Here is an 18,356-nt window from a genome sequence, read left to right as displayed (position 1 = left end):
ACTGACATTCATGTGTCTGGGTTTGCCTAAAACTCTCCTCACTCCACACAGGACTTGAACCCAGAAATATAAATAACCAGGTCTGCCAGTGTACTCGATATACGAGCAACAGGGCAACCCGGCTCAGTGTGCACATTGGTGCCCATGCTTTCCCACAGGGCCTCGAGCTGGTGATCCCACCCCTAGGGACACCACCACCACCAGGGCCACCTGCCCGTCTGCTCTGCCGGCCCCTCAAGGTTTGGCCCAGCTGGTGCAGCAGGTGGACACGGCACACACCACAGCATCACCACTCAGCAGCCACCAGGGCTGGGAAGAGATCTGCCCACAGGACGTGCAGTGTCTCCATCACACTGGACAAGCGCTTTATTCCAGGGGTTCGCAACACTTTAACAGGGTGCAAGCCTCTGATAAGGTGGACCGAGATCTCTGGATCTGGTCTGGGGGCCAGATCCACTAAGGCTCAGAGACTGTGAGCTGCAGGCTTACATTGAGGTGGTGAGCGGCCCCCGCCTTCACAGGGCTGGGGTCCTAAGCCCCTGGAGCTGCGGCTGATCCTGTGCCCAGGGCTCTTCATTTGCAGGCCCTGAAACTTCCACGTGCGGCATGGTTCAGCAGGGGGTGGGGGCACTTCCAGCAACCATCCGCAACCCCCCACCCAGCCTCCCTGGTGACCAGGCACAGCACCGCCAGGTCGGAGCCCAGAGCAGCCAAGGGACAGAGCAAAACCAGCTGGCTCCAGACCCACTGAGCCTCCCGAGAACCTTCTACTACAACTCTTAAGGGGAGTAGGTGCACAAGGCAGCTCAGAAGCTGCACCTCCCTGGGGCCTGAAGCCTAAGGGAAGCCAGACAGAGCCTGGCTATTCTGAGGAGTTCAGGCCATGGCCCCTCCACCGCCGGCTCAGGTCCTCAATCGTGTCCCGAAGCATCAGCGTCCAGTCGTCGCCTCTCCTCATAGGGGTGCAGCGGGTCTCCTTGTGCTCCAGGGCTAGGATGTCTGCAGGAGTCTCAGGGGACAGTCCGGCAGCCAGGACAGCTTCCGGGAACTTGGCCGCAGAGGCCGGGGCCAGGCAGCACCGGGGAGCACTGCTGGGGATGAGGGGCAGGTGGGAGCAGGAGGGCAGTGAGAGAATGGACAGAAGGATGGGGAAGGGGAGGGTGGGAGAGGAAGGGAAGGAACCGAGGAAGGTGAGGGGCAGGGTGGGGCACAGAGGAGAGACATGAACAGACAACTGGCACGTTGAACCTATCTCTACGATACCTCTGCCTGGCAAACTGCCCCTCCAGGTTGGAGGCCACCTCTGCCACTGGCTGTCCCTTGGGTATCTGTCACGCATCCTCCTCCGAGCCCACAGCCCACGGGCAGTTCCACACACCACCCATCACACCTCATTAAAGCCATTTGTTCACATTCCTGTCTCCCCCACTTGGAGAAGAGGAGGGCCCCAAAAGTCAAAGGGTCCCCCCAGTCTGTACCTGGGCTGCTGCCTGTCCACCTGCTGGTAATGGCAGCTCACGGCCACGGCTGAGTGGGGGCACAGCAGGTACCGGTTCTCGGCCCAGCAGCGGGCCATGGTCTGGGTGATGGCCTCGTCTGACACTGACTCAGATGTCACTGCCTCTGAAAGCTGAAGGGCCCCGAGGTCAGAACGGTGGGAATTGGGTTGGAGCGAGGCAGGGAAGACGACTAAAACCCCACATGGCCAGGCAGACACCAGGGACTCGAGTGCAATGCTCAGAACGGCTCAGATTCAGCTCACAGGTAAATCTGGTTTCCCAATTCCGACCTCATTCATTCAACTAGGAGGAAGGGTAAGTTTGAGTGTTAGGTCAATAAATTTAGTTGGGATTTGGCTCATGAATCAGCAACTCAGTATACAGTCTTATTCAGCAAGCTGATACGATCCAGAAGGCGAAGGACACTCACACATTTCCCGTGCTCTGTTGTTTCGTGCCCCTTCCTGTGGGCGTGAGAACTTCCCTCAGCCCCCATCCAGCTCATGCGGCTCCCCCTCCAGGAAGTCTCCCTACTTCCTTCAGACAGATGAGGACTCCCTTCCCTGTGCTCCCTCGGTGTAGTTGGTTTATCTGATCATTCTCTGAAAATGCGCTGCGTGCTTATAATACACCAAACACCCTTGTAGATACTCCACGGCAAGAGACCACACGGTGTTATAAACTGTTCATACAGCTACCTGCCCCAGTAGGGTTCACAGTTGACAATGAATGTATTTAGTTTGTCTCTGTACCCACAATGCCTAGCACAGTTCCTGGCTCATAGAAGATATATAATTTGAATGAACGAATGAATGAATGGCATTTGAGCAAGTAAAGTGTCTCCTATGTGTACAGCTAGGGAGAGAATGAAGGAAGGAGTAGGGGACTGCCTGTCTTCATGGAGTGTCTCATTTATATGAGGAGAAGGAATGTTAATGTCAAAACAAACCACTAACCAAATAAACTGATCTTTGGTTGAAAGCAGCATAGATTCCAGAAGACAGGAATTCCACTCCAGTCTGCATGGGTACAGCTCAGCCTAGAGAACTGTATACAGTTTTGAGAACAACCCTTTAAGGTGGACATTGACCATGCAAAACTATGTCATGGAATGGACAGCTAAAGGAACTGAAAAGACTAAGTCAGTCAATCCAGATTCTCTTCAAATGTAGGGAAAACTTGGAAGTGGAATCAGACTCTGCAAGCCAGAAGGAGCAGATTCTAGCTCAACATAAAGACCTTTGTAATGGTTAGGCTGGTGTGAGGTAGTGAGGGCTGGCCACCGGAGGTATGCACAGTCTGGATGGCTACTCAGCGGGAATGTGGTAGAAAAAATTAAAAACAGCTTCAAAAATCCTATTTTGTTTACATAAAATAAGTGACCATCACCAGGTTGCATTAAAAGAAAAGCAATCCTTCCAACTAGACTCCTACCAGTCCAAGGAAACAGAATTTCTCCAAAGGAAGGAAGGAAGGAAAGAAAGAAAGAAAGGAAGGAAGGGTAGAAAGAAGAAAAAGTTCAACAGGAACAATAGTCTCTGTCATACTGGATGAGCAAAATGTCACTTTTATTGGAAATAAACAATAATAAATAAAAATAATAATCGTTAATGTACTAAGCCCTATATTACCAGGTGGTATGCAAAGTGCCTTGCATATATTATTTGACTAAACTCCCTCAAGAATTCTATGAGGTAGGCATTCTTATTATCCCCATTTTACAGATGAGGAAATTGAGGCACAGAGTTTAAGAAACTGGCCCAATATCTCACAGCTGGCTTGAGATTGAGTCCATCTGACTCTAAACCATGCTCTCTACTGTCTCTCCTCATCCAATAAATTATTCCATGTAAAGTGACTGTGAAAATGCCCGGCTCACAGCAAGTGTTCAAGAAACAGGTGTCCCCTTCCCTTGGCCAGACTTCCAAACCCCGAGTCAGCTGTGTGGCTGCTCTCTTCCCTTTCTCTGTGGCGTATGGGTAGTAACTAACCTTGCTGTGCAGTTCCTGGGGCAGTTTCAGGCTTTGGGTCCTTTCAAACTGCTCCATGAGGACTCTCGTCACCTGGCTGTCAGAGCCGGAGAGCAGCCAGAAGATCCTTTCCATGTTGTATGGCACCTGGGCAGAAAGGCAGAATTTGGGGGCCCTCGCTGATCTCAGCCATTGTCCAGCTCCACCCAACAAACACCTAGGCCAGATCTGCACACCCCCCCACAGCCCCACCTGAATGTCCATAGCTGATGCCAAGGTTGGTTTGACAGCCTCGGACAGAGAAAAGTCTCCCTGCTGGACGGTCCTATGGATGATGTCATTGCGGTTCACTGCCACGACCAGGCGGATGGGCAGGCCCATCTTCTGAGCAATGCACCCAGCTTAAGACAAAAGGAAAACAATGTTTTTTTAGAAACAAAAACAAAAAGAAAAAAGTAAATTGGGCTTCATAAAATGAAGAAACTTTTGTGCTTTTGAAGCTTTTGTGCTTCAAAAAGGACACTATCAAGAAAGTAAAAAGGCAACTCACAGAATGAGAAAAATATTTGCAAATTATGTATCTGATAAGGGACTTGTACCCAGAATACATGAAGAACTCTTACAATTTAACACTAAAAATACAAATAAGCCAATTAAAAAATGGGCAAAGGATCGAAACAGACATTCCTTCAAAGAAGATATACAAACAGCCAATGAACACATGAAAAGACACTCAACATCATTAGTCGTGAGGGAAACACACCGAAACCACAATGAGATACCATTTCACACACACTGGGATGGCTAGATCACAAAGATAATAAAAAGTGTTGGTGAGGATGTAAAAAAATTGGAAAATTCTCACATTGCTGGTGGTGACATAAAATGGCACAGCCACTTTGAAAAATAGTCCAGTAGTTCCTCAAAAATGTTAAACACAGGGTTACTATATGACCCAGCAATTCCACTCCTGGTCATATACCAAAAGAAATCAAAACATACATATGTCTACACAAAAACATATACACAAATATTCATAGCAGCATTACCCATAATAGCCAAAACGTTGAAACAATCCAAATGTCCATCAGCTAATAAACTGATAAATAAAATGTGGCATATCCATACAATAAGTACTGATATAATCTACAACATGGATGAACCTTGAAAATCACTATGCAAAGTGAAAGAAGCCAGACCACATATTTTATGATTCTATTTATATAAAATGTCTAGAATAGGAAAACCTAGAGACAAAACAGATTGATGGTTGCCCATGGCTGGTGGGTAGAGTATTGTGAGGGGAAATGAGAAGTAACTCCTAAGGGGTACAGTCTCTTTTTAGGGTGATGCAAATGTTCTAAAATTGAGTGTGGCGATGGAAACACCATTGAATTTTACACTTTAAATGTGTGACTCTGCTTAGCATTGCAGAGTCAGTATTCAAAATACATCTAACTCCGGGGTGCATGCTCTTACCCCTGACCCAGGCCCCCAGAACCAGCGGCTTCAGATTGTTTCCTGCAGAGGCACCAAGGGAGGGCAGAATAGCACCCTCGATCCACCCTAACAGCAGTTCTTGTTTCCAAGGAACAAACAATGAATTCCTCCCCCCTGAGAGATGTAGAGCCCCAAAATGTCTTGTAGTTTTGGAAGGCTTTACATATGGTACTTTCATGAGCGATTTATCTCTGGTGAGTAGTCAACTGGACTTAGGGATAACCACACCACCCAGTATCGCTCTTAATTTTGAAAGCACTTTCTCATTCATATTACTCAATCCTCATGAAAATGATTGATATCCTTGTATAACAGAGACCAAATGGAGGCTCAGGAGGGTCCAGGGGCTTAAAGTCAAACAGGTGGCTCCTGACTGAGCAGGGATAGGCAGGAACACCCTTGGCAAATGCTGTGTGTTTATTTTGGGCCAGGCGCACAGACAGGCTCTGGGCCACAGAGGGCCACTGGCAGCATGACTCCAGACAGTGTCACTAAATGGCATACGGGAGCATGGTGGCCATGGGCAGTGAAGCAGCTGATCCATCCTTGCCTACAGCCAGACCACTGCTCCTTCCACACCCTGGCTGGTGGCAGAAGTCAGGAAGATCCCTAACCACAGAGATGCTTCCGTGGTCTCACCTAGACCGTCCTTGGTGCCCATCAGAACAATGCTGTTGGCAGACTGAGGAACAGTAATGCCCACTAGCCTAGCGTGTGGTGAGGAGCAGGCTCCCCAGCTAGACTGCCTGGTTGCAGTCCTGGCTCTGCCACTGGCCAGCCATGTAACCAGGCCGTGACGACGACCTCTCTGTGCCTCCGTTTCCTCATAATAAAATGGAAATGATACTTTTGTCCTCCTCACAGGTGCAAGTGAGGACTAAATGAGCTAATATAAAAAGCACTTAGAACAGTGTCAGCTGCATAGCTAAGTGCTTGATAAATGTTATTAGAGGAAATGATTTCAATGCCACACAGCTATGGAGCACTTCACCCTTCCAAAGTTCACATGCATATAAGAATCTTATTTGCTGCCCCCAGCAGTCCTGAGAGATATGATAAGTGATCCAGTCTCCTTTTTATAGCTGAGGAGTTGAGTCCAAAGGATGGTCCCACAGCCATTCCGCTAGTACAGCGCAGAAGTAGGGCCATAACCTGAAGTCCAGAACTCTTTCCACCTCACACGGTGTCTGGGAGGTGTGCCCAGGAGTGGGAACATGTGTGCCAGTCGAGCCACTTGCCCTCACTGCATAGCTGGCAGAGGCTGGGAGCAAAGTCCATATTTCTGATCCAGGGCACTGCCAGCTGGACACAGCGACTGCCCCCTGACCTTGCCCCTCCACACTCTGCTGAGCCAGCAAGCATATCGGTTCAGGATGCTAGAACACGTCAGGGTTAACCTATCACTCCCCTGAGTAGCAAGGGCCCCCCAAAAGGTCAGGAGGGAAGTCTGCAGGGAGCTTCCTCTGTGTGGTTTCCCATCACCTCCTGAACTATGGCTCAATCTTCTTTCTCCTCACAGTTGCAGCTAAAGGGCAGCTGGAAGGACTGGGGCCACTGGCATTTTTAAGGAAAGCCGATTTGTGCCCCAGGGTCTCCTTACCTGCAAGGTTACCGGCAGCCCCCGTTGGCACAACCACCTCCACAGGGGGCAGGGGGAGTGTGTCCAAGGAGGATGCACACCGGAAGTAAGCAAAGAAGTGATGGGCCATTTGCACGAGGACCCGGGACCAGTTGATTGAATTCAGGCTCATCAAATGGTGCTTCTTGACAAAAGCCACGTCAGCAAACACGGCCTTGATCGGCTCATCGAGCTCGTCGCTGTTTCCCTCCACTGCCAGAGGAGAGAGGAGAGGGCGGCTGTCAGGAGAACGTGGGCCCCAAGTGGTCAGCACTGCCTCCAACGAGGCCTTCCCAGGTGAGCCCATCCTGGGACCTTCACACAGCCTTGCTTTCTTTTTTTTTTTTTTTTTTTTTTTTCAGGCAGAGTCTCACTTTGTTGCCCAGGCTAGAGTGAGTGCCGTGGCGTCAGCCTGGCTCACAGCAACCTCAATCTCCGGGGCTCAGCGATCCTACTGCCTCAGCCTCCCGAGTAGCTGGGACTACAGGCATGCGCCACCATGCCCGGCTAATTTTTTGTATATATATTTTTAGTTGGTCAATTAATTTATTTCTATTTTTGGTAGAGACGGGGTCTCGCTCAGGCTGGTTTCGAACTCCTGACCTCGAGCAATCCGCCCGCCTCGGCCTCCCAAAGTGCTAGGATTACAGGCGTGAGCCACCGCGCCCGGCCCAGCCTTGCTTTCTTTACTGTCACATGACTTGGCCTGGCTTTCTAGACTTGATATTAAGCTCCTCAAGGACAGAAAACATGTCTCAGATTCCTGTGTTCTGCCCTAGCTTGGAGAGAACAGAAAATGTAGCCAGAACCAGTTCCAATGTTTCTACCATTATATAAAATAAAATATCAAACGTCAACCTTCTGGTATATTGGGGAAAGAATTCCTCGTTGGATTCCATGCCCACCTCCCCAACTCTTCCGCAAAGGAGGAAGAACTGTGTACCTGGCTGCGAGATGGGGAGAGGCTGAGCCTTCACTCCACAGTCCTCTATCAGGGCTCGGGGTGGAAGCAGTCACCGTTCCCCTGTGGTTTGCCCTCTGCCCTCGCTTAGATCACATGGGCAGGTGATCTGCTCTCTGCTCCTACGTGGCAGGTAAGCTTGCATGGGCAGAACTTCTCTTCCCTGAAGCTGAGTGTGTACGTCAGCTTAATTTATCAGTGAATTATTGGGTAAATTTATGGGTGAACTGTCCACTGTTCCAAGTTATAGTCCCCAGTCTGGCTCAATCAGCAACCAATCCAATATTGGTTTCTTATCTGATACCACAGTCTATTTCTCCACTGGATCCATACTTGGAGGGGAGAGAGGTGAAACTTACGAGGGCCAAGTAGCACAGTACCAGCGAAGTACCAGAGTAGACATTAAGGTCATTAACCATTCTGCCCTTCAGCACTGTGCAGCAGCAACAAGGCTGGAGGACTGAGTCTAAAACCACATGCGAACCTGGAATGGCCTGAGCCAGTCGTGATGATCCTGTTACTTTGCCAGGACCAAGCCAATCAGTGCCTGATATTCCCACAGAGTTAGGGTTGACTGGGAGCCCAAACCATCTGCACACTTCCAGTTACAGAATCTGGAAAATATTCTTGTTTAAGCTGGTATGAGTTGGATTTTCTGTTACTTTTAGCCAAAAGATCCCAAATAATATAATCAATAATCAGTAAGTACCTACCACTTGCAGATTATTCTGTGCTTAAGAAGAACAAAGTATACAATGTACATGGAAATTAATGACTTTATAATCCCAATAAGTGTCCACACACAATAATCCAGGTGGTCCATCTTACTCCTTGGGCTCACCAAAATGCAGCCCAATATAGGCAATTACTAAGGCTGATGTGTAAGGTTTTGTCAACAACCGCATTAGCTAAACCATGGACATTTCCCCTGGAATGTGTATGCACTTGCTAAAGAACAGAGGGCAGGGGGCTTTTTGCTTGCTCTTAAATAAACCAACAAAGGATATTTATGCTACTCCCATGGGTAAGGTTTTTTTTGTTGTTGTTGTTGTTTTTGCTGTCCTCCCAGGAGAGTGACCAAGCCAGGCCAAGTGGACAGCCTGCCCAAGGCTATAGTGTACAAACCACAACCAAGTCCCACCTTGCAGCTACCTGGGGTCTAATGGGGTATGAGAAGTGGAAATAAAAATATACAGCTCCACCCATACTCACCTGGTCTGTCTCCACTCTCTATCCCCATAATTATTAAATCCATTTGGAATAGATAGCCTGATATTAAAGGAGATGGTTCCTGCCTTTCTCCAAACACAAAATGCAATGATTTTTATCATGTGGCTCAGGAAGGGCTATAACTAGTGATGGGTACCACTGAGTAGCCTCCTATTTTAAATACTTAGACCTGCTAACCAAGTGTGTGGCTTAGTTGTTCCTATACTATAAAGGAGTATGTGAATTGTAATAATATATTCTCTTAAAATAATTATTTAACATGTTGGTGGACTCTAAACTTCAGTGCCCTGGAACAAAACTTGGCTTGGGTTATGGCTCTGCATGGCTCCCTACATACATGATGCCAGCATGATGAACCTGCATGGAGGTGGCATTCTTTGGGGCATGGCTTTAAACCTGCACTTCCTATGTTGTACTGTTGATATTGGTTTATGCACCTGTTACTTCCAATAATTTATGAGACTGTGTAGCCAGAAGCCTGCCCAGAGCTAAGCCAAGGCATATATACCAATCTCAAAATATTACTGATGGAGGAGGGATGGTTAGCTAGTTTATCGAGCAGTTTCATCCCAGCCTATCTCCCAAAACAAACCCAACTAATGCAGGCCCATGCTGTCCCTTTGGCCTCTGCCTCAGCACCCACCTCCAAACACATGGACATTCTCCTTCAGCACTGTTGTCATCTGGAGCTCCTGAATCTTAGAGCAGTGACCTTTGGGCAGCAGAACGATGATGTCCACGTTCTTTGCCCCTTGAACACTCTCAATGGCAGCACTCCCTGTGTCCCCAGATGTTCCTGGATAGGAAGAAAATAGAACCCTCCCCTTTAGAACAAATGGGATGGGAAGGGGAACAAAAATGGCCCTTAAACATTGTTGCCAAAGGCGGCAACATCTATTTCAAATACCTTCAGGATAGGAACCTAGTACTTAACCTAGGGTCCATGGATCTATACACAAAAATTCAGAACGTCGATGAACTTGGTACTACATAATCTTAAGTATTTTGTACATTTAAAAATATTATTCTGAGAAAGATGCATCTGACTGACAAGGGGCTCACAGCACTAGAAAATATGAAAAGGTTAGGAATCCTGCTCTAGAAGAGCCAATAACACAGTCCTTGAGCAGCTCAATGGAGAGTGTCCAATAGGAGGACACCCTACATTTGGGGCACTATCGGGCTCCTCGAGCACGCCCACAATACCCACCTACAACCACGGTGACGTGCTTCTCCCTCTTCCCCAGGAAGTACTGCAGAAACTGTGCTGTACAGCACAGGGACAGGTCCTTGAATGCATACGTGACCCCATGCCACAGCTCCAACACGTTCAGCCCATTCTTCAACCTAGACAGATGGACCACTTCTTTGTGGTGGAATCTGTTGAAGGCTCGGTCAATAAGATCTGTGAGGGTAGAGGGGATTGGATAGTAGATAAACAGCATGATGATCTCTTCTCTCAAGTTCTCTCTCAGTCTCTTGAACACTTTGGAATTTAACATTTCCTAGCTCTTGCTACCAGGTAAAAAGATCAGCAATTTTAATCTTAAATGATACCATTTATGAATATAATTGTATAAGCCTAGAAAAAAGTCTAGAAAGACAAGCACCAAACTTCATAGATTCCTCATAGTGATTTCCCCAGAAATCAGAATTGGTAATAAAAGACTTTCACTTTTCACTTATACACTTCTTCACTGTTTGAATTTCTTGTGATCATGTATTCCAAGAGAGGGTCAATTAAATAGTTTTATAATAAATCAACATCTTATCTCCCCTAATTTTCCTTTCTAAAGATAGGAAGCTTTTTGTTTGTTTGTTGCATTACTAAATCTCACACCTGTGATGCCAAAACTTTCCATGGTTGATATACAATTCTACCTAAATCAGGGAAGTCTAGAATAGAGCTTTCTCAAACTTTCATTGGCAAACCAAGCATTTGGGATCATGTTAAAAATGCAGAGTTAGGTTCAGCAGGTATGAGGGAACCTGAGGTTTCTAACAAGTCCCCAAGTAATGCCATCACTGCTGGCCACTGGACCACATTTTGAGAGATCCTTTCTCCTCCTCAACCCAAAACACCCACCATTAATTACATTATGGATTTATTCTTGCCACTCAAAGTGTGGTCCATGGACCAGCAGCACCAGTACTATCTGGAAACTTGACAGAAGTGCAGAATTCTCAGGCCCACAGCAGACTACTGAATCAGAATCTGCATTTTAACAAGATCCCCAGGGGAATTCATCTAGGCACATTACAGTTTAAGACAAGCAACTCCAGGACTCAAAGTCCTCCTGAAATTACCATTCAAGGAAATAAAATAGCAATCCGGGGGTTTGGGGGCTTTATATACAAGAAGGAAATACCCCAACACCCAAGCCACTCAAGAATGACTGTGAACAATCTCTAGGCTGGAAGAAGTTTTGTTAAAAAAATAAAGGAAAAAATTTTCTGCAGATCATTTCAGCATTCATCTCTCTGGAGGTGGGAGCTGGAATAGATGAACTCTTTCAGGATACTTCCAATTCCGGGATTCTAGAGCCAGGGAGAAAAAAGAGTTTGGAAATATGCCCAGAGACTTTCTAGGGGCTGGGTGATGGATTTATAACTCTGCGAGGGCTGAGCTGGCAGAGGCTGGGGGAGTGGAAGCAGGAGCTGGAGTGCTCACCATTTAAGTCATCTCTTGGAATGAGCTCAGGCCCGATGAAGAGGGTGCACAGCTCCTTCACCAGGCCAGGATAGGAGAGCTTGCTCCACTGACACAGGGTCTCTTTGTCCAGCTGTGGGAGCTCCTCAGGCATGAAGAGGCCCCCATCTGATGCATAACCAGAGAAGAGGGCTCCCTCAAAGTTGACCCGTGGGGCCATGCCCCGGGTGCTGACATACCACATGATGCTGGAAGCCTGCAGGGGGGACAGTTCCAAAGACACCTGGTCTCCAAGTTCCCACATCCTATGGTGTGAAGCTAAAGCCTGCACAATCCCCTCAGCTGGCCTCTGGACCACCATTCTAGACATGTCCTAGACCTGGAGACAAGAGCCCTGTCTCAATTCTCATGCCAGCATCATCTGGGAGTGTGCAAATCGTGACCCCCTCCAATCCAAATGATGCAATTCCTCTGGCCTACTATCTTGAAGGAGAAGGTATTGGAGCATACTGGGAAAAGAGAAAGCTTGGTCTTTACTGGCGATAAATGAGGCCTTGGGATGGGGAAAGAGCACAGCAATGGGCAACCACCATCATGACATCCCTCTTGATAAGGAGAAGACCAATATACCTGGTCATACACCCCTTTGAGAGATATCTGGGACCACTTCTGCCTAAAAAATAGCTGACTTCAATGGTTATTTAGGGACATTGCCTAAAACCTAGCAGTTCTCAACTCTGGTAGTTTATTGGAATCAATCTGGGAGCTTTAAAAAATATATACCTACCTGAGAGCCTACCTGGATCAATTAAGTTAGTCTCTAATGTAGAGGCTCCTCAAGTGAGTCTAATGTGCAGCCAGGGTTGAGAACAGAGACTCATTCAGCCCAGTTTGCCTGGGACTTTCCTGGTTCTAAACTGAAAGTTCCAAGTCCCAGAAATCCAGATGAACTAGGAATGACTGGTTATCTTAGTCAATAACCAGTGCCCTACCTCTCAGCCTAACCCTAAAAGGGAAGTTAGAAGCGCTGAGGGCAACCCTTAAAACCCTCTCTCCATAGCTAACTGGTCCTGCTCAGACTCAGAGCGCTCTGGTTCTTTCAGTAGAGGGAGTCCCAGGGCACCCCAGGCCTAACCTTGGTCACATTCCCACATCAGTTAGGTTCCTAGGAACGAGGTGTCTTGTCAAGTTGCTGTGCTTGATGTCTCAACACCTTTCCCTGGGTCATGGTGGTGAATGTAGGTGAATGTAAAGGGATCTGGTTTTAAAGCCCCACAATAACCCTGGGGATGAATTTGACTAGACAGAGGTCTCAGTACCAGCTTGGACTCTTCTGTGCCAAGGCAGGAGGGGAGACCCTGCCCTCTGGGGGCAAAGCCACCTGAAGCTCTCCACCTACAAGTAGGGCATGAGCTAGCATTGAACTGGAGGCATTCTGGTTTTCTGGGCTGTGGCTATGACACCTGTGGGCCAGTGCAAGTCCTACATGGGCTGTCGCGAGCCACTTCCCTGCCCACAAATACAAGTGCATCCAATTTAGAGACAGAGACAAACTTAATCATCCAAACTATGACTCCTTTGAAAGTGAAAGGGGATACTGTCATTCTGGGACAATGGGTATAAGCCAGAACGCCCTCCCACAAACTGGGAAATACAGTCACCCTGTATCGGAGTCTATGTCAAAGAAATGAAATCAAGGTAACTCCAAAAGCCAACTGCAGGGGGTAAGCAAAGCAGGCACAGTATTTCACAAAACAGAACCAGGGGCAGGGGCAGGGGAAGGGGCAGGGGCTGGCAGTGCCTTCAATCAAGAGAGGAATTTCTGCAGTAAGAGTTAGAGCCAATGCAACTGCCCAAGACCCTGGAGTAACAGAAAGAAGGCTTTGCTAGGCCACTTCATGGGATCAGACTAAAGAAAATGCTACGACTGAGCTGACAAAGAAACTGCTGCAAGAGTGAGGGCAAGGAACAGAAAAAGAAAGCATTTCTGGAATGCTCTTCCCAGGATGGTGGACCACATCGCATCTGAGGCACTGGAGGAGGGTGTGGACAAGCTGACCGGGAACAAAGTAGAGGGGTTGGCCCTGGCGCTGCACATGCCAGTGTAAGGAGCTAGCCTGATTAGCACACAGACTCACGGTCCTCACAGTAGCAGGGGCTGTCCCTGCTCTGTCCGGGGAGCTCCAGAAATAGCATTCCCAGGCCAAAAGAGCAAACCGATGGAGAAACACACTTTGTCTGGTTCAATGTAAGGTCAACAAAATAGAGAGGCCCAGAGGTAGGATTAGCTGCTCCAGGAGGTGGTGAAGTGGAGGAAGAAAATCCAGCACTTCTGTTGGACTACAAGTTGCATGAGGGACTCCAAGCATTAGACAGGGGCCTGGACTAAGTGACCTCTAGGGTTTAATATTATAATATTTTCCCCTTGTGACTCCTCTGGACCCTATTCCAGAGTGGAGACAGGTGGGAGAAGTCTCTGACCAATAACCAGGATAAAAAGGGAAACAGTGCACGTCGCCAGAAGGCCGTGGGTGGAAGTAGGGGAAGGGGACATTTGAGGAAGGGCTCCTCGGTGTGGCTCGGGAAGATGGAGAAATCTTCTGAGACTGGGTGGGCAGGGAGGAGACCTTCACACCAGCGGCCAACTGCGCCCCTCGGGTGGAGGCCGGGCCTGGACTCCAGTCTAAACCCGCAGCGGCCTCGCGGGAGCCTGAAGCTCCTCCACTCCCAGCCGCCGAACACACCGCGGCCTTCTCAGTTTCAGGGCCCTCCGAGACCGCCCCAACCCCGCGGAAGGCGCAAAGCATGAAGCCGGGTTCCTCCAAGTCCAGCGCCCGCACTACAGCTTCCAGGAACGGGCGGGACGGCCCACGCAGCCGCGCCAGGGTCCGGACCAAGCCTAGCCGCGGAGCTCCCAGAGCCGGGAAGCTCGGCAGCCGCGACCCCAGGAAGTCGTGGCCATACGGAAGGGCCGCCAGCGGTTACCTGGAGCGAGCGCGGGGCGTGGCGGGCCTGCCAGGCTGCGGACGTGCGCTCCAGGCGCAATCTGTGTGCGCCACCGCGGCGACAGCTCCACACTTCCCGCGAGACCCCGCTGGTGCGGGTTAAATGCCCGGAGCCGGGCGGATATCGCGGGAGTGAGGCGGAGGCGGAAGACAGGGCGGGGGAAGCGGGGAGAGGAGAGCGGGGAAAGCCAATGACAATGAGGAAGAAGCCCCTTTGCTTCTCCCTTCTGTTTTTCAGGCACTCTGCTAAAAACGCTTTGTCCACATTCAGGCTGAGAATCTTCACTGCAGGGCTGTGAGTATCACAAAACCTCACTTTCCAGATGAGAAAAAGGAGGGCGAGATGGGAAGGAAAGTCCTGCCTCTCCCTGGGCTTCTTGCCTCTCTGCAACATGAGAGAGCTAGGCAAACGCCTTGGTTCTCAAACTGGGGCCATTATGGCAGGAGCTCAGAACTCACGGGATATTCTTTATATTTTTTTAGAAACATTTTAATTAATGATAGATAATTAAAAGGGTAAAAGCCTGTCCTCCCTCCCCCATTCATTTTTAAGAGAAAAAGCAAGAACTTGAAAAACAAACTCAGAATGCCCAAATGCCCCCAGATTTACATACATCCTCCTGGGTCCCATCCCACTGAGCTGGCAGAGTTTGAGGAGCTGTCCTGGACAGGTGCGAGTGCAGGTTTAGTCCTGGCTCTGGGCTGGGCCTGGTGGTGGTAGCAATCCCAGCTTGGTCTCAGGCTGTGCTCTGGTTGCCTGTTTTCTCCATTTCTTCCTCCTATTTATGACATCCTCCTAAACCTGTGGTCTCTGCTTACTGAAGTTACCCACTGTCCAAACTCTGGATCACTTCTTGAGTTCCTGACTCTGTAACAAGGCGCAAATACATAGTCCCAAATTATCAAGCAAAAACTGACTTGCATAATTCCAACTGCCTTTTTCACAGAAAGGGACGAGCTGATCCTAAAATTCATGTGGAAGTGGAAGGAACCCAGAATAGCCAAAATAATCTTGACAAAGAACAAAAGTTGGAGGACTTATATTTCCCAATTTTAAAATCTGGTACAAAGCTATAGTAATCAAAATGGGTTGGTACTGGCATAAGGATAGACAAACGAATCAATGGAATAAAACTCATACAGGTACTGATTTTTGACAATGGTGTGAAGACCATGTAATGAGGAAAGAATAGTCGCTCAACAAATGATAATTGGACAATTGGACCTCCACATGTAATGAATGAATTTGGACCCCTGCCTCACACCATATGCAAAAATTAGTTCAAAATGGATCAAAGACCTGAATATAAGAACTAAAACTATAAAACTCTTAGAAAAAAACATGGGTTTAAATCTTTTGACTTTGGCACATTAGACAAAAGGGAAAATAGATAAATTGAACTTCATCAAAATTAAAACTTGTGCATCAAAGGACTCCATTAAGAAAGTGAAAAGAGGCCACACATGGTGGCTCACACCTGTAATCCTAGCTCTCTGGAAGGCCAAGGCGGGAGGATCACTTGAGCTCAGGAATTTGCAACCAGCCTGAGCAAGAGCAAGACTCTGTCTTTCAAAAAAAAAATAGAAAAAAATTAGCTGGGTGTGGTGGCACATGCCTGTAGTCCTAATTACTCAGAAGGCTGAGGCAGGAGGATCACTTGAGCCCAGAGTTTGAGGTTGCTGTGAGCTAGGTTGACGCCATGGCACTCTAACCCAAGCAACAGAGTGAGACTCTGTTTAAGAAAAAAAAAAAGTGAAAAGACAACCTAAAAAATGGGAGAAAATGGTTGCAAGTCATATATATGATAAGAGTCTAGTATCCAAAATATACAAAAAGCCGTTACAACTCAATAGTAAAAAGACAACCTAATTTTAAAATGGACAAAGGATTTAAATAGACAGTATCTCTAAAGAAGATATGAAAATGGTTAATAAGCACATAAAAAGATCCTCAAGGTCATTAGTGATTAGGGAAATGCAAATCAAAACCACAATGCGATACCCCTTTGTATTTGCTAGGATGGTTAGAATCAAAAAGAGAGATAACAAGTGTTGTCAAGGATGTGGAGGAATTGGAACCAGATACATTATTGGTGGGATGTAAATTGGTGCAGTCACATTTATTTATTTTATTTATTTATTTATTTTTGGAGACAAGGTCTCATTCTATCACTCAGGCTGGAGTGCAGTGGTGCAATCATAGCTCACTAGAGCCTCCAACTCTTGGGCTAAAGGGAGCCTACTGTCTCAGAATCCCCAATAGCTAGGACTACATGCACACACCATCATACCAAGCTAATTTTGGAAACCTTTTCATAGAGATGGGTGTCTCTATGTTGCCCAGGATGGTTTTGAATGCCTGGTGTCAAGCGATCCTCCCAACAGCCTCCCAAAGTGCTGGGATTACAGGCATGAGCCACCATGCCTAGCTGGTGCAGCCACTTTGCAAAACTGTTTGGCAGTTCCTCAAAATGTTAAACATGGAATTACTATGTGACCCAGCAATTCCATTCCTAGGTACATACCCAAGAGAACTGAAAACATGTTCATACAAAATATTGTACATAAAGGTTTATAGCATCACTATTCGTAATAGACAAAAGGTGAAAATAACACAAATGTCCATAAACTGATAAATGGATAAACAAAATGTGGTGTATTCATACAATGGAATATGATTCAGCCATAAAAAGGAATGAAGTACTGGTACATGCTACAGCATGGATGAACCTTAAAAATATTATGTTAAGTGAAGGAAGCCTGACATAAAAGGCTGCGTACTGTATGGTTCTATGTATATGAAATAGTTTGGAAAGGGTCATGCTGTTGCTGCTGGGAGAACAAGACAATCTGAGAATGATTTTGATTCAGATATGACTAATTCATCAGTAAACGGCTTTAGAAATCATTTCTAAAAACTCAGAGAACAACAAAGCCTCTTCCATTGCTTCTCATATGTACTGATTATGTACTCTGCTTCTGTTCCAAATAAATTCTTCTGTTGCTGAATTTATTTGGAATAGCAGTGGATAGTCATGCAGAATTAATTCAGATTAGAGATGCCTTTTAATATTCTGATATCTAGTTTTACTCAATAAACTTGAGAAACCAGCAGAATACATTTGAGAAGGGTACAAATAGTTCTGTAGTTATTTTTACTTCAGGTGCTGTTCTTTTACCATCTGAGCAGAATGTGTGTTTATAAGAGATGTTTGTTGTAGGGACTGGGTGCTGGTTTCTCAGTCATGTCTTTTTCCTTACCCTGGCCCATGCTAAGTATTGCTGTATGTGCACAAAAGCATCTGTGCCAAGTTCAAAGATACTTTTATTCATGCAAATTGGAAAAACATCCTACCCAACTATCCCCACTGAAGTAGAATTAAGTCAAAGTAAAGTTTGCATCCCCAAATTAGGAGTTTTATAGGCTGCTGGTACATCTGTTCATTCCTCCCTCCAGAGACAGATTACTCATTACCAAATCTCCTCCAAGGGACAGGGGAAGGTATAGCTAGATTAATTACCCTAGAATGTAAGGAATGTCCCCAGGAAAGAGAAGGAGACGGATATAACTCTCCAAATCTCTCAGGAGGTCTCTACCTTTAGTGAGACACTATCACCAGTTTCCAAGGCCTTGGCAATTCAAACATGCTGTTTGTTCAGAAAGCCTGCACCATGCAAAACTGTGAAATAGTCATGGAGAATTTTCTCCCAACACCTGGAGGCAAGCAGCCACCTTGCACCATGAGGAGGAAAGCCACGTTAATGATAAAGGAGCAGAAAGACAGAGGAGGCCTGGGACCTTGGTGACTTCCTTGAGCAACTGAACAAGCCCTGTACTTGCTTGTTTGAAGCTTGATTTCTCTTGCTAGGAGCCAAACAATATCCTAACTGCTATATTTCTTCTACTGGAAACTAACGGGACT

General features: G+C 47.1%; 1 protein-coding gene across 2 annotated transcripts; it reads right to left on the bottom strand.

Moving 5' to 3' along the window:
• Nucleotides 1-335: 335 nt before the first annotated feature.
• THNSL2 (threonine synthase like 2) lies at nt 336-14,531 on the bottom strand. Of its 2 annotated transcripts, none has more exons than XM_012774341.3 (9): nt 14,414-14,531; nt 11,450-11,684; nt 9,989-10,183; nt 9,422-9,574; nt 6,570-6,800; nt 3,722-3,870; nt 3,491-3,616; nt 1,479-1,630; nt 336-1,091 (listed from the first exon to the last, which is right to left on the bottom strand). In XM_012774341.3, the coding sequence occupies exons 2-9, from the start codon at nt 11,670-11,672 to the stop codon at nt 863-865; spliced, it is 1,458 nt and encodes a 485-aa protein (XP_012629795.2). In that variant the 5' UTR covers nt 11,673-11,684; nt 14,414-14,531; the 3' UTR covers nt 336-862. The 2 variants fall into 2 exon arrangements, with proteins under 2 accessions (XP_012629795.2, XP_020141821.2); XM_020286232.2 differs by having other exon boundaries at nt 336-1,088; nt 14,414-14,530.
• Nucleotides 14,532-18,356: the final 3,825 nt, after the last annotated feature.

The sequence above is a fragment of the Microcebus murinus genome, chromosome 3 (assembly GCF_040939455.1).
Source record: "Microcebus murinus isolate Inina chromosome 3, M.murinus_Inina_mat1.0, whole genome shotgun sequence".
NCBI classification, from domain to species: Eukaryota; Metazoa; Chordata; class Mammalia; order Primates; family Cheirogaleidae; genus Microcebus; species Microcebus murinus.
Note: the sequence above shows the minus strand (reverse complement) of the source record. Positions and strands in the feature narration are given on the sequence as shown.